Below are 17,381 nucleotides of genomic sequence, written 5' to 3' on the forward strand. Positions count from 1 at the left end.
GGAACATTCAATACCCTTCTTCTAGCTATTTGAAAGTATATAATACATTATTGTTTACACTAGTCATTCTACAGTGGTATAGAACAGAACACCAGAACTTATTAAAATCAGCACAGTTTCAAAGTCTTTCAGGCAAATCAGGGTCTTTTATCTAAAAAAAATATTCTTTTTTTTATTTCCCAAATATTCTACTCAGAATGGCAAATATGTACTTACTTCTGGAGGTATATACTAAATATCAGTAATTAATGCAATAGGACAAGGTTAACATTCAGACTACAAAGAAAAGCTATTGAGACAATTCCATCTGGAAAAGTGACATTCCTCTGCTTATTTTCTTGTCAAGAAACCTACTATGAAATAGAAGGGCTGTCATGGACTATTAGCCACCAGCAGAAGCAGACACCTTGGGTACAATGCAAGAGCAACACAGGTGTGTGTAATTAGGATTCCAGAGTTAGAATCACTGGAAAATAACAACATTCGAAATCTCAGTACAATAGAAACAAATTTCACTTATAAAGCACTACATGAAAAATAAGAAAATTAGTCTACAGGTTCTTAGTACTTGAGTACTCACACCTCCTCACTTTCCCAGTAGACAGTTTTAGAAGCCTAATAAAAGGTGCCCTTCCCTAATGTACCTAATCCAAATCATTTCTTTTCTGAACTTCCTTCCCGGAGTACTTCCTTTCCCATTGATTTTTCCATTTCCTACTGTGAGTGCTTACTTCCCAGTTGTAAGAGATGAGCAAGATAACTAGTCTAGTTCACTCTAAAGAGCTAATGGCATGAAAAATACACTATTTTGGTAAAATAGCATGCCTGCAAATTAACCTAGCCATTGTACTTCCAAATGTTTACCCAAAAGAAACAAACATATATCCATGCAAAGACTTGTTTAAGAATGTTCATAGCTATTTATTTTTAACAGTCAAAGTCTAAAAACAACTCTGATCTTCATCAACAGATTAATGGATAAACAATTGTGGTACTTATCTGTACCTGGAAAATTAATCAGCAATAAAAAAACATAAACTGTTGATAGATAAGCAACAATATACGTGAACCACAAAATTGTTAGACTGAATAAAAGAAGTTAAATCACCCAAGCCCTGAAAAAGCACAAACTCTATGATTCTTTGAATATAACATTTCAGAAAATTTATACTATTCTTCAGTGACAGAAAGCAGATCAGTTATTAGGAGGGGTAGAGGGCAAGATGCATTATAAAAGAGAACAAAAATTTTCTGTGATAATAAAAATATTTATCATCTAACTTTTGATGATGGTTCCACTATTGTGTATGTGTGTGTATATGTATATATCAAAACCAATCAAATTGTATACATGTGTATAATTAGTGTACTTCAATTATAATTTCATAAATTTGAGAGAAAAAAGAAGAGGTTGAGCTCACTGTTTTCAAGTATTAAAGAAGAAAATCTTTATTTGACCAAATGAATAACTAAATGATAGAATCCCAGATGGCTACAGAGTGTGAAATTATAGTTAGAGGGGCTTTTCCAATATTTTATTGGGCCTTTATTAGTGTTCTTCTATGTCTGCATACAGTTTCCTATATAGTTCTGAACATGCCAAGATTAGTCATGGAATGTCTGCAAATTACTTCATTGAAAGAACACCTGGAAAAATGGAGTATGTTTAGAATAGAGCCACAATTTCCAAAGTGTGTTATTTGAAAATTAATTGCTTGAAATATTAATTTCTATTACCAAAAAATACTATAACCATCCCTTAAAAAGTCACAGGGTACATTAATGTATAAAAGTCCCTGAGAAGTATTACATTTAAAAAACCTGATTAAACTTAAATATTTTCTTAAACTTATTAGACGAGAATATTCCTTTTAGGTCAGAACATGAAAACATATTGGAAAGACTTAGAGGAGGTCAAATAGTTTACTTCAGTCATTTGAGGATAAAGTAGAAGGCCCAGAAGACCCAGCCAATGATGTATATGGTCTGAGATTACACTCTTGTTACTGTCCCTCAGACAAAACTCCAATCTTACTGAATCTCATCTGCAAACTAAGGAGAATAAATCTGATGATTTTCTATGTTCCTTCAGATTTATAAAGTTATCTCTTTTATCTAAAGAATTTGTTTTTCCTTCTTATTTCCCAAAAGTAAAAAAGACCAAAGTGCATAATTTATAAAGTAATAGATTTCAGATCAGTGAAGAAGAACTTACAATTAGCAAGGGCAAAAAAGTATACTATAACCAGAGTTGTCAAAAAGTCAGGGGTAACTACCTTAAGAAGCCCACTGAAAGCAAACAAGCAGAGGCTGGCTAACCTATTATCTGGGATGTTGCAAGAAGATCTATGCATCAAATAAAAGAGTTAAACAAATGACTTATATTCATTCAGTGAACGGTTTATAGGCATATACAATGTACTGTTAAATACTAGAGATAAAATAAATTCTGCTCTACAAAAAATCCCAGTCCACTGGTGGAGACAGACAAGTTAAGCAGGCAATTACAACACAGGGCATTAAGTGCTGTAAAGAGAGCTAAGCACTGAGTGCTCTCAGGGCACAATAAGGGGCACCCGAAGCTAGGGTTGATTGACAGCTCAGCTAAGTCCCAATACATTAGCCTTATTACAGCACATTCCAAGAGTCTGAAAACACTGGCTGGAAATCATTGGGCTAGTCTAATCTCACTGGGCAAAGTTAGGAAGTCAAACCTATACATGTTTCCTTAGCAAAATACATGTGTATTCTTATTGCTTTATATTTATGCATATTAAATTTACTAGTCATTTTTAAAATGAATAATTGCATGACATTGTAATTTCTAGATGAACCTGAGTGATTATTTTCATCCATACCCAGGTGTGGTCAGAAATATACCATTATCTATTCATTATCCTATTTTCCTAACATAGTTGGAAACATAATTATATTTGTTTATGAGGGTTTTTAAAATTAAAATTAGACATTATCCATTTTATTCTCACCATGAAAGGTACTACCAAATTTGGAGATATGTACCAAGCATTTTTAAATGAATGTTTAAATAATTCAATCTATTAATCTTACCTTAGAAATCCTTAATTGGAATGTTTTTAACATTTCTTATGTAGTAAGTTTAGCCACTATATTTTACGTCGCTTGTATAGCCAAAGACTTTATTTTCTACAAGACAATCTTAATTTGTCAGTACTAGATTCCAGTGAAAAAAATTTCAACACACAGAGATAGAAGACTCTACATCACATTAAAAAAACTAAACTCCATGAAATCTATTAACTAATAAAAATATTCTTTATCAGCTGGGCGCAGTGGCTTACGCCTGTAATCTGAGCACTTTGGGAGGCTGAGGCGAGCAGATCACAAGGTCAGGAGTTCAAGACCAGCCTGGCCAACATAGTGAAACCCCGCCTATACTAAAAAAAAAAAAAAAAAAAAAAAAAAAAAAAAAAAAAGGACAAAAACATAGCCGGGTGTGGTGATGGGCACTTGTAATGCCAGTTACTTTGGGGTCTGAGGCAGGAGAATCGCTTGAACCCGGGAGACAGAGGTTGCAGTGAGCCGAGATCATGCCATTGCACTCCAGCCCAGGCGACAGTGTGAGACTCTGTCTCTTTCTATATATATATATTCTTTATCACTAGAACACCTAAAAACATACATGCTTTCTTTCATCAGGAACTTAATGTTTCCTAGGTGCTGTGCCTGAGAACATTCAGAGATGGCTGTGGAATAGTTTCAGTCAGTATTAGTGATACAAAGCTGGATTAAGTTCTTGATAGAAAAGGGTGTCTTTCATCCCATTACCATCCTTAGACTCTACTTTGCACTCTCACCTGCTATTCTTCAGTGGGGACAAACGAATGCCTTAGGAGCTCCAGACTTACGCTTAGGGATCCCTGTGTCTGAGCCCAGTTCTACGCTGATGACCTGGGAAGTGGATGCCTCCTGCTGGCCAGCGTGGTATTTCTTTCTTGAAATGATGTGAGAGTGGGCCACCAAAATGGTATTAATTTGCTGAATTGGGTGAGTCAAATTGTTTATATTGCCAGAGGCCATAAAAAAAATGTTTACCTAGGACCCTGCATACTCTAGAAGCAGCCCTTCCCAACCCAAGAGAAGCTCACCTAAAAGTGGAAAAGACAGTATATGTAAGGAAATAAACTATTCTACAACACAGTATTTTTACAGTCGTCCTTCAGTATCCATGCGATTGGTTCCAGGACCCCTCACAGATACCAAAGTTTGAGAATGCTCAAGTATTTATACATAACCTGTGCACACCCTGTCACATACTTTAAATTATCTCTCGGTTACTTAAACAATAAATACCTAATACGAAAGGCAGGCAGTAGCGAGATAGTATGCTCAAGAGTATGATGAGATGTTCAGCAGTGACAGGACAGCAGCTCCCAAGGTACCTGAGAAGATTAGTAACACACTTTGCCAAGTCTCTCCCAGAGACACACTAAGGTAGACCTGGGAAATTTGTATTAAGTGTCTTCTCTACTAAGTCCAACACCATTCATGGGGACCTCTGGGAAAGGACATAGGATGATGGGGTTGCATGCTAGGTATTGAGATTACCTGCTTATAAGAAGTATTAATTATACTAAGTGCCTTAATGTGATATCTTAGTCACATAACAAATTTTTTTGTATCTTTGTAAACTAAACTTTTCAAAGCATTTTAAAAGTTCCAAAGCTTCAATTAAACTTTATGTTTCAGAAAATAATATTAAACAAAGTTTTTCTTTCTCTCTCTTAAACAAATTAACAGTGAACCAAAAAATACATTGGTTCATACATAAGGTTTTGTTTTTCTGTACTTGTGTTCTCATCCAATTCTTCAGGCCTAAATGAAAACATGTTTTCAATGAGCAAAGTTGTAAGCAAAACTAAATTGTGTTTCTAAAGAGAAAACTGTGAAATACGTTGTGAGTGGCAAGTATTATAAATCTATAGACAAAAGCAAAATGTATCTTATAAATCCAAACATATAGCTGTGACATGGATGGGGAAAGCACTAGAATTATTGCGATTTTTCATCATAAAATTGATTCAAAATAAAAACAATGCATTTGCCAGGGTAATGTGCCTCAGTCCCATGTGCAATTCCAATACTTAATTGGGTATTACAGCCAACAATTTGTGATAGATCATCTCAACTCTGCAATCATCCTTGTCCCTGAAATATGTGCTAAAAATTCTCCAAATGCATCTTTCTTCTTTCATCTTTATAAATGTAAGGTTGGGAAAAAGAAGAATTTTAGTAAAAATTGTTTAACATCGGGGAAATTTTGAGATGTTCAAATGTGCATTAACAAATTAGTCTAGACTGAGATTTCATGGACAATAGGCTTGAAAGGGAAAAATAAATTACAAATGAAATAGGAGACATATTTCAAAGAAATAACTTATTTAATGACTGTTTCTCCTCTTTGTTGTAGATTTTAAGATTATAAAAAGTTGCACTAAATGACTGAATTATAAGAACTCCATGGATACCCACAGTGCTTGTTTTTCCTTTCCAATACATTGAGGGCAGGAGCCTGTTAAACGTGCACTATCTCCTACAGCACTTGCCACAGCAGCAGGCACAAAGCAGGCCCTCAATAAGCATGCGGTTATTTTGTTTTGATAGGAAGACTATATGACAGTGAAATGTATTTGCTTATTTTTAATCTCCATTTATTCACACCCCAATATTTGCATTGTCTCTCTGTTCTCATTGCAACCTTATCCTTTAGCTCCAAATACTTATTCTTATATGCAAATTGTCCATGTGTTATATTTGTAACATATATCTAATTGTCGTGTAATTTGATAATGCTTACTTTTTTTTGTTTTTGTTTTTGTTTTTTTTTTGAGATGGAGTCTCGTTCTGTCATGCCCAGGCTGGCGTGCAGTGGCGCAATCTCAGCTAACTGCAATTTCTGCCTCCTGGGTTCAAGTGATTCTCCTGCCTCAGCCTCCTAAGTAGCTGGGATTACAGGCACCTGCCACCCACCACACCTGGCTAATTTTTTGTATTTTTAGTAGAGATGGGGTTTCATCATGTTGATCAGGCTGATTTAGAGCTCCTGACCTCAGGTGATCTGCCTGCCTTGGCCTCCCAAAGTGCCGAGATTACAGGCATGAGCCAACGTGCCCAGCCCGATAATGTCTACTTTTAAAGATGTTCCTGAATCTAAAGAAAAGGCTAAGAATAACAACTTACCAGTCGTGAAGAGAAGTTTTCTAGGATCCTGAGAAAAAGAAAAAAAAATAAGTGATTAAAAACTAAAGCACTGATGACATATAATTCTATAAAGAGTATGCAGTATCTACAAGCCATATATTTGTCATGTAAAATACTGTTTATCCAATGAAAGTGAGAAAGACTCGATTAAGTTTCATAACATTTTCACAATGCTAGAGGAGATTACAACAAGCAAAAACCCAATTCACAGAAATCTATCCATCTGAGGCAAAATACTGGATGACTCAAAAGGCCTAAAAATTATTATTAATGGTTACCTACAAGCTAGTGGCACTGGTTTTAAGCCTACCTTTAACCATTTTGAGCTCAATGTCTTAGCCATGATGTTAAGGTATTATTATATACTCTGTTCACCAAAACTGTGAAATTGCATCACAAGATGTGAAGATAGAATTAAACCCAATAAAATATGTAGGGGATTTGCACATTGTAAGCTCAATACAAAGAAGACTAATTGGGAGCTTTCTATGTTTCAAAAATAGTGAAAAGTGGTGAGGATAAACAAAGATCAGTATCTGCTACTTGGAAGTATGAAAGATTAATATTGTTATAATATTGTATGATTTCCTTTAAACTACATCTCTTATGCTCTAATGGGTTATAGTCAACACCCTTCTACCTTCTGGAAAACCAATCCCTACTAGATTTGTGAATTTATTTTTTATCCCCATGGTGCTTAATATTTCACAAGCTTTTGAATTCCTTTCTTTGTGCCTCCATCGAATCAGGGGTCAGGCCAGACTATGTACTAAGAAGGAAACAATTTTTATAGTGTCATTTGGCGGTCTTTGAATAAGGACCACTTGCCTAGGAATAGGTCCTCACCTGGCTTAATTCGATTGACTTCTATTCCAACTATTAGAAACATGGCTATAGGGTGATCTAAGAAAACTGAATGTATAAACAACCCATAAAAATATAATATGGGCTGAACAAAGTCATAAGAATAGAAATGTGAATAAATACCTATGGAAACCCAGAAGATGGAACAATTAATATTGCTAGAGAAAGAAGAGGAAACATGAGAGTGAGAGATGTTTTCACAGTGGCAAGGTGAGGCAGATTTAGCTGGGCTATCAAGAAAGGGCAGCAGTCGCAAGCTGGAGGGTGAGTCCTTCCATGCAGAGTAAAAGCATAAAACAAGAAGAATAGGGCATATGACACAAAACCATCTCTTTCAAAAGCAGTTCACAAAATAACATATGTGTTGATTATATATATATATAAAATATAATCAATTATCAATACAGCAATATATAATATATATAATAGATATGCCATATATATTTATGTATATATTTAAATATATGTGTGTATATATATACACTTATTTTCATCTACATCTAATGCATTGCCTTGTACCTATTAGATGCTAAATACATATTTATTAAAAAGAGGGAAAAAAACAAAAAGAGAGACATGAAAGAAGGAATACAAGAAGAAATAAAGGCAGGGGAAATACTAACTTAAAACAATGAGTTGCCACTTTCATCCATCAGATTGGAAAAAAACAACAGAGATGAGTTGTAGAAATAGGCATTCTAATATTAGTTAGAAGTGTGAAAAAAGGAGAAGACTTTTTAAAACGGAATTTGGCACTGTCCATCAAAACTAAAAATGTGCAACCTTTTAAACCAAAATTCTACGACTACAGATCTGTGTAGAAGTGGACAAAGAAATACATTTATTGGAGTGTGGTTCATAACAAAAACTGAGAATCAACCTAAATGTCTGAATAAGAAAAAGACTAAAAATAAATTATGGCATAGTCATATGGAGAGAATGAGATAGATCAAGATATTTTGATACAATAAGCTATAAAAGTATATTTATGGAGACAAGTAAATTGCCAAGGAATATATACCATAAAATGCCACTGAAAATATCAGAAAAAAATGTAATACACTGTGGCTTGTTTTGGAGAAGCTTTCACTTTTAACTTTGTTTACTTGAGAGTTTTAAAATATTTTATATTGAGCATATATAACTTTTCAAAGAAAACAAATTTAATAACCGAAAACCTTGAAATCACTAAAAATATTGGAACTTAAGCAAAAGTTTATTCCATTAAAATGAGAAAACCATTAAAGTTATTAAAGACATGAATTCTGAAAAGAGAAGAAAAGAAGAAAAAGAAACAAAGAAAATGTTGTAACAGGGGCAGAAAACAAGTAGCTAGTGATTTGAGCAGAGGGCAGCAGGAGAAAGGGAAGCAGGTGGGAGTGAGATCAGGAGAAGTGGAGGCTGGGTCTGAAATAATTACATGTGAAGAGCCGTCACTGGCCTCCTAAGGAGCTGGAATTTTTCAGTGGTTCTCAGTGCTGGATGCACTCTACAAGCCTGGGAAACTTTTACAAATTATCAGTGCCTGCCTCCCAACCAAGACCAATTAGATCATGTTGGTATTTTTTTAAAATATGAGTAGAGAAAAGGGCTGTATCAAAGGTTGCTGGCTATTTTGGTTTTGTGATTTGTTTCTGTATTTGTTGTTACTTTTTCATTAGTTTTGTTTTGAGGGGGAAGTCAAGCACATGATCACAACAGTATTAAACCTAGAAAACTCTGGTGATATGTGGAGGAGAAAAAGGAGTGGGGAAGATGGGAAAAAAATTTTATTAAGTCACTACCAAACTTAGTCTGCAGAACAGGAAAATTAGGGTGGGGGGGATGCTAATTAAATGGCACAGAACAGTTTGTTTTTGATGTAGTCTTGGCATTGTGAAGCAAAGGCAGCCTGAGGACTGTATGAGAGCATCAACCAACAGAGACCTAACTGGCTGAGCATGTGCTGTTCATCAAGCTCTGGCCTGCACCTTGCACATATAATTTCATTTTATGGACGGCTTCCCATGGGGAATAGCACTATGTCAGATATTGCCTGCTACAGAATTGAATTTAACATCACCTAATTCGAGGAATGTTTTTAAATGAATGAATCATGAAAACTCACTAACATTTTTTTAAGTAAAATAAATTGATTTATCCAGGATTCACAAATAATCAATCTACTTTTATTTCCTTTTCCCCAAAACCTAGTATGTGAGTTATAAAGTATTTTTACCCTGTAACGGCACTGTCGACACTCTCAACTGAATGATAGGAATTAGAGAAAAGCTGCTGGGAGTCAGAGGCAGACCTGAGTGGCAACCATTTGAACATTGCAGAATAAAAAAGTAGACATTCTACCAACTCCCACTTTCAGCAGGAGAGACTATGAAATAGTAATTACTTATATTTTCTATTGAAAAGGAATAAAGCTCAATTTGACAACTGCATTTTAAAAGCACTCAAAAGGAGCAGTAAGGTACAAATATTCAGGGAAAAATCACAGACCCTCATTAGTCATCTCATGACAAGTGAAAGGAAAATGGGAAGACAGAGACCACCCACCTCATTTCGGTATCTTGCTGCGTTCAGTTCAACAAAATCTTCACTGTAATTCACTGAGAAGTTGAGGGCATTCACCAGATGGGCAGCCACGTGCACGCCTACAGAATCACACCGGGGGCAAGTTAGTGGGATTTTCATATATGCTCCATGTCAAGGACTCAGTTCTTCCTCCCCCTCAGTAAATACAGGGTCAAACTTTGACAGCTATATGGGCAATGAAATATTACATGGAAAGGTGAAGTTTTAAAGACACAAAAAACTTAACTATAGATTGTTTACCAAATGTTCAAAGGCTGTAATGAAACAACCCTAGTAAGTCAGGGATAAGAGAAACACACACAAACACATCCTCCCCCTAACACACAAACACACATCCTCCCCCTAACACACACACACACACCCTCCCCCATCACACACACACACATCGTCCCCCAACATACACACACACACATCCTCCCCCTAACACACACACACACACATCCTCCCCGTAACACACACACACACCCTCCCCCATCACACACACACATTGTCCCCCTAACACACACACACACACATCCTCCCCCTAACACACACACACATCCTCCCCTAACACACACACACACACATCCTCCCCCTAACACACACACACACACACATCCTCCCCCAACACACACACACACATCCTCCCCCTAACACACACACACACACCCTCCCCCATCACACACACACATTGTCCCCCTAACACACACACACACATCCTCCCCCAACACACACACACACACACACACACATATCCTCCCCCTAACACACACATACACACACACCCTCCCCCTAACACACACACACACACATCCTCCCCCAACACACACACACACATCCTCCCCCTAACACACACACACACATCTTCCCCCTAACACACGCACACACCCATCCCCCCCGTAACACACACACACACTCATCCTCCCCTTAACACACACACACACACACACACACACTCTTACATAAATATGGATCTAATGATATGGGTATTTATTTATTTACTTGAGCACCTTCCTGATATTTTAGGTATTCCACATCTTTCACCTCTTCCATAGTTCCAAATCTGCTATTAATATGTATCTTGCATACTTCCCTACCTCATAAGGTAAATTATAGGCCACTGAAAGACTTTCAACTACTGGAAATTTTTCACAATCCACAGATTTAAATCATAGTATTCTTAACCCAACAGAAAAAGTGTTGGGAATCACTTCATGGGACAAAATTCAGGAAAACAATAATCACAGTAAACAAAGTGCTCAACTGACTCAGAGCTCACAGAAATAATAGCAGTGTTAGGAAATTAATAGAGATGTGAAAATGAACTCATTTTGGCAAAGCTAGGGTAACAAAAATTATCTTGAGGAGGCTGGGTAAGGAAGGAAAAGTGAGATGTGCACGGGCCCATCACGCCTTCCCCCTTGCTCAAGCTTTGCTTGTAGGCAAAATTAGGTGTGAATTAACACCATATTTTAATGTATTGAAAACCACAACAGGTAACTCGCTGGAAAATTTGTGATCTTGGCCATATTATTTGCCTTTCAGGGGCTTTAATTTACTTCTCTGTAAAATTATGGTGACAGAGGTGAAAGGCTTAATGAGATAAGTGATCTGATATTGCTTAGTAAACCATTACAGTTCACTATATGTGTAGTACAATGGTTCAAAAGAAGACATAGCCTGGAATCTAGGAAACTCCATAATTTCCTACAACCCATAATATGAGATATAGAGGGCTTAGAGTTCTAAGTTACTCACAAAAAAAATGAAAGTGAGAGAGGACTAGAATGCTAAAACGCCTAAAAGTTTATTTAAAGGATTTATAAGGTCCTTCAAGTAATCAAGTTAGAGGTAGGTGAAGAGTCCGGACTTATTACAAAGTTATAGTAATTAAGAATGTATAGTATTAGCAAAAGAAAAGAAAAATAGATTAATGGAACAGAATAGAGAGCCCAGAAATCCACCCACATAAATACAGTCCATTTATCTTTGGCAAAAGAGCAAAAGCAATACAAAGAAGAAAATGCCTTTGTCATAAAAGGAGCCGAAACAAGGAAGAGTTCACATTCAAATAAATAAATCTAGACATAGACTTTACACTCTTCACAAAAATTTACTCAAAATGAATCACAGACCCAAATGTAAAATGCAAAACTATCAAACTCCTCAAAGGAAACACAGGAAAAATGTCTATATGACTTTGGGTTTGGTGATGGCTTTTTAGACACAATGTCAGAGACATGATAAATGAAAGAATTAATAAGCTGGACTTCCTTAAAATTAGAATTTCAACTCTGCAAAAGACGTTGTGAACACCGTGAGAAGATAAGCCACAGACTGGGAAAAAGCATTTGCAAAAGACATATCGATAAAGGATTATTATAAAAATATATAAAGAACACTTAAAATTCAATAACAAGAAAACAAACAACCCAATTTAAAAAATGGGCCAAAGATCTTAATAGATACCTCACCAAAGAAAATATACAGATGGCAAACAAGCATATGAAAAGATGATCCACATTATATATCATCAGAGAAATGCAAATTAAAATGATGAGTTACCACTATGTACCTATTAGAATGACCAAAATCCAGAATACTGACAACACCAAATATTGGTGAGATTGCACAGCAACAGAAATTCTCATTCACTGTAGGTGTGGGATGCAAAAAATGGCACAACATTGGAAGTGAGTTTGGTGGTTTCTTAAAAACTACACATATTCTTATCCCATGATCTCTCAATCACACTCTTGGATATTTACCCAAAGGAACTAAAAACGTATGTCCACACAGAAACATGCACATTAAAGTTTACAGCAGCTTTATTCATTATTGCCAAAATCTGGAAGCAACCAAGATGTCCTTCAATAGGTGAATAGATTAAAAAACTGTGGTACATCCAGACAAGGGAATATTATTTACCACTATAAAAAGATGAACTCTCAAGCCATGAAAAGACACAAAGGAAACTTAAATTCATATTACTAAGTGAAAGAAGCCCATCTGAAAATGCTACATATTGCATGAGTTCAACTCTATTACATTCTAGAAAAGGCAGAATTACAGAGACAGTAAAAAAGAAAATCAGTGGTTGTCTGGGGTTAGTGGGAAAGGAAGGTCACAAATAGGCAGAGCACAGAAGATTTTTAGGGCAATGAACTATTCTGCATGATACAATAATGGTGGGTACAGGTCATTACACATTTGTACAAACCCATAGAATGTATAGCATCAAATGTGAATCCTGATGTAAAGTATGAACTTTAGGATATAATGATATGTCAATTAATGTAAGTTTATCAATTGTAAAAATTTGTACCACTCTGGCACGGGATGTTGATAATGGGGGAGGCTATACATGCATGAAGACAAATGATATATGAAAACTCTCTATATATTCCTCTCAATTTTGCTGTGAACCTAAATCTGCCCTACAGAAAAATAGTCTTTAAAAAAATTTTAAGAGAAAAACAAATGGACAGGAAGCTAAAATGACTTAAGTAACAAGCAAGGACAAGTTTCCAAAGAAGTAAAACAAAGGATGTCTAGGTGTGACACAACAATGGCACAGGTATAAAATATTATTTAAACAAAACTCTCCCTGTCATATAGCTTCATCAATACCCAAATGTATAGTAAAATAATCCTTTGATACTAAATTAAAAGTTTATATATTAACTACATACTCTATGGCTACAAAATGCAAAGTCATCTATAGAAGAATTACTATCCTTTCTGAATTTCTCTGAAAAAAAAAAAAGTCATAGGTAACCGCTATAGAAAATACATCATTAAGGGATATATTCACTTTTTTAAAGGACCTCTTAGGTGAAAAGAATTTGGGGCTTCTAATTTTAGGCACAAGGAAGCAGCTAGCCCAAGCACTTTGCATAGATTTCCTCATTTGATTCTCAAAACGAAACAATGTGGTAGGTAGAGTCATCCCTATTTTACAGATAAGAAATCTGAAGTAAAGAAGGGTAATATAGCGAAAGTCAGACCACTAGTGACTGACAGAATGCAAATCCTCTGTAATACAAGCTCATGCTATCTCAGTCGCTTGGTTGCTCTCCAGTAGAACCAGAATACTTGGACATGACTGCAGTTTAGAACAAATTGAGTCATGAATACGCTGGTTTCCTGATCCTCCTCCATTTCTGACCTTTCACTCTCCCTCTCCCTAATCTATCTCTGACCCTTACTACACCCTTGGTCCTTATCTCACCCTCACTAAAGTACTAATCCTATTCTTCAACCTCTCTCCATCTATCACCTGCAGAAGTGGAACTATCAATTGGAAGAAATTCAGAGATAAAACAATGAAATTACCTGTTTCAACAATGCTTGGCAATTTTTTACAAAGCTAAAAGTATAATAATTGCTTGGCAATAGCTGTATCAAAACATTCCTGAGTCAAAATGGCCCTACTATCAAAACAGCTATGTCATCAAATAATGGTCAGGTGAAAATACCAGGTGCTATGCCTCTGAAATAATTAACCCTTGCAATTATATATTACAATTACTAATTATATCCTAAGAATTTCTATTCATTTTCTCATTTTAGTCTTAAATCTGAGAGGTAAGTCCTGCTGTCAATCAAAACGGCAGGGGTTGCAATCCTAGTCTCTGATAAAACAGACTTTAAACCAACAAAGATCAAAAGAGACAAAGAAGACCATTACATAGTGGTAAAGGGATCAATTCAACAAGAAGAGCTAACTATCCTAAATATATATGCACCCAATACAGGAGCACCAAGATTCATAAAGCAAGTCCTTAGAGACTTACAAAGAGACTTAGACTCCCACACAATAATAGTGGGAGACTTTAATATCCCACTGTCAACATGAGACAGATCAACGAGACAGAAAGTTAACAGGAATTGAACTCAACTCTGCACCAAGTGGACCTAATGACATCTACAGAACTCTCTACCCCAAATCAACAGAATATACATTCTTCTCAGCACCACATCACACTTATTCCAAAACTTACCACATAGTTGGAAGTAAAGCACTCCTTAGCAAATGTAAAAGAACAGAAATTATAACAAACTGTCTCTCAGACCACAGTGCAATCAAACTAGAACTCAGGACTAAGAAATTCAGTCAAAACCGCTCAACTACATGGAAACTGAATAACCTGCTCCTGAGTGACTACTGGGTACATAACGAAATGAAGGCAGAAATAAAGATGTTCTTTGAAACCAATGAGAACAAAGACACAACATACCAGAATCTCTGGGACACATTTAAAGTAGTTTGTGGAGAGAAATTTATAGCACTAAATGGATACAAGAGAAAGTAGGAAAGATCTAAAATTGACACCCTAACATCACAATTAAAAGAACTAGAGAAGCAAGAGCAAACACATTCAAAAGCTAGCAGAAGGCAAGAAATAACTAAGATCATAGCAGAACTGAAGGAGATGGAGACACAAAAAACCCTTCAAAAAAATCAGTGAATGCAGGAGCTGGTTTTTTTTAAAGATCAACAAAATTGATAGACCGCTAGAAAGACTAATAAAGAAGAAAAGAAGATTCAAATAGATGCAATAAAAATGATAAAGGAGATATCACCACTGATCCCACAGAAATAAAAACTACCATCAGAGAATAATATAAACCCCTCTATGCAAACAAACTAGAAAATCTAGAAGAAATAGATGAATTCCTGGACAAATACACTCTCCCAAGACTAAACCAGGAAGAAGCTGAATTCCTAAATAGATCAATAAGAGGCTCTGAAATTCAGTCAATAATTAATAGCCTACCAATCAAAAAAAGTCCAGGACCGGACGGATTCACAGCTGAACTCTACCAGAGGTACAAGGAGGACCACGCACCATTCCTTCCGAAACTATTCCAATCAACAGAAAAAGAGGGAATCCTCCCTAACTCATTTTATGAGGCCAACATCATCCTGATACTATATCTGGCAGAGACACAACAAAAAAGAGAATTTAGGCCAATATCCCTGATGAACATCAATGCAAAAATCCTCAATAAAATACTGTCTAACCAATTCCAGCAGTACATCAAAAAGCTTATCCACCATGATCAAGTGGATTTCATCCCTGGGATGCAAAGCTGGTTCAACATACTCAAATCAATGAATGTAATCCAGCATATAAACAGAACCAAAGACAAAAACCACATGATTATCTCAACAGATGGAAAAAAGGCCTTTGACAAAATTCAACAGCCCTTCATGCTAAAAACTCTCAATAAATTCAGTATTGATGGAACGTATCTCAAAATAATAACAGCTATTTATGACAAACTCACAGCCAATATCATACTGAATGGGCAAAAACTGGAAGCAGTCCCCTTAAAAACTGGCACAAGACGGATGCCCTCTCTCACCATTCCATTCAACGTAGTGTTGGAAGTTCTGGCCAGGGCAATCAGGCAAGAGAAAGAAATAAAGGGTATTCAGTTAGGAAAAGAAGAAGTCAAATTGTCCCTGTTTGTAGATGACATGATTGTATATTTAGAAAACCCCATTGTCTCAGCCCAAAATCTCCTCAAGCTGATAAGCAACTTCAGCAAAGTCTCAGGATACAAAATCAATGTGCAAAAATCACACACATTCTTATACACCAATAACAGACAAACAGAGAGCCAAATCATGAACGAACTCCCATTCACAATCGCTTCAAAGAGAATAAAATACCTAGGAATCCAACTTACAAGGGATGTGAAGGACCTCTTCAAGGAGAACTACAAACCACTGCTCAATGAAATAAAAGAATTCAAAAACAAGTGGAATAAGATTCCATGCTTATGGGTAGGAGGAATCGATGTTGGGAAAATGGCCATACTGCCCAAGGTAATTTATAGATTCAATGCCATCCCCATTAAGCTACCAATGACTTTCTTCACAGAATTGGAAAAAAACTACTTTAAAGTCCATGTGAAACCAAAAAAGAGCCCGCATTGCCAAGACAATCGTAAGTCAAAAGAACAAAGCTAGAGGCATCATGCTACCTGACTTCAAACTATACTACAAGGCTACAGTAACCAAAACAGCATGGTACTGGTACCAAAACAGAGATATAGACCAATGGAACAGAACAGAGACCTCAGAAATAATACCACACATCTACAACCATCTGATCTTTGACAAACCTGACAAAAACAAGAAATGGGGAAAGGATTCCCTATTTAATAAATGGTGCTGGGAAAACTGCCTAGCCATATGTAGAAAGTTGAAACTGGATCCCTTCCTTACTCCTTATACAAAAATTAATTCAAGATGGATTAGAGACTTAAATGTTAGACCTAAAACCATAAAAACCCTAGAAGAAAACCTAGGCAATACCGTTCAGGACATAGACATGGGCAAGGACTTCATGTCTAAAACACCAAAAACAATGGCAACAAAAGCCAAAATTGACAAATGGGATCTATTTAAACTAAAGAACTTCTGCACAGCAAAAGAAACTACCATCACAGTGAACAGGCAACCTACAGAATGGGAGAAAAATTTTGCAATCTACTCATCTGACAAAAGGCTAATATCCAGAACCTACAAAGAACTCAATCAAACTTACAAGAAAAAAACAAACAACCCCATCAAAAAGTGGGCAAAGGATATGAACAGATACTTCTCAAAAGAAGACATTTATGCAGTCAACAGACACATGAAAAAATGTTCATCATCACTCGCCATCAGAGAAATGCAAATCAAAACCACAATGAGA

The 17,381-nt window shown here is 36.0% G+C and overlaps 1 protein-coding gene across 11 annotated transcripts in view; it reads right to left on the reverse strand.

The window, feature by feature from the left end:
• LOC105468896 (NADPH oxidase 4) overlaps positions 1-17,381 on the reverse strand; it is a 171,794-nt gene that overhangs the window by 109,620 nt on the left and 44,793 nt on the right. For all 11 annotated transcript variants that reach the window (XM_071075414.1, XM_071075410.1, XM_071075409.1 and 8 more), the window contains 2 exons: positions 9,652-9,749; positions 6,220-6,247 (listed from right to left, as the gene is read on the reverse strand). In XM_071075414.1, the coding sequence (XP_070931515.1) occupies positions 6,220-6,247; positions 9,652-9,749 (126 nt within the window). The remainder of the gene's footprint in view (positions 1-6,219; positions 6,248-9,651; positions 9,750-17,381) is intronic.

The sequence above is a fragment of the Macaca nemestrina genome, chromosome 12 (genome assembly GCF_043159975.1).
Source record: "Macaca nemestrina isolate mMacNem1 chromosome 12, mMacNem.hap1, whole genome shotgun sequence".
In the NCBI taxonomy this organism is placed as follows: Eukaryota; Metazoa; Chordata; class Mammalia; order Primates; family Cercopithecidae; genus Macaca; species Macaca nemestrina.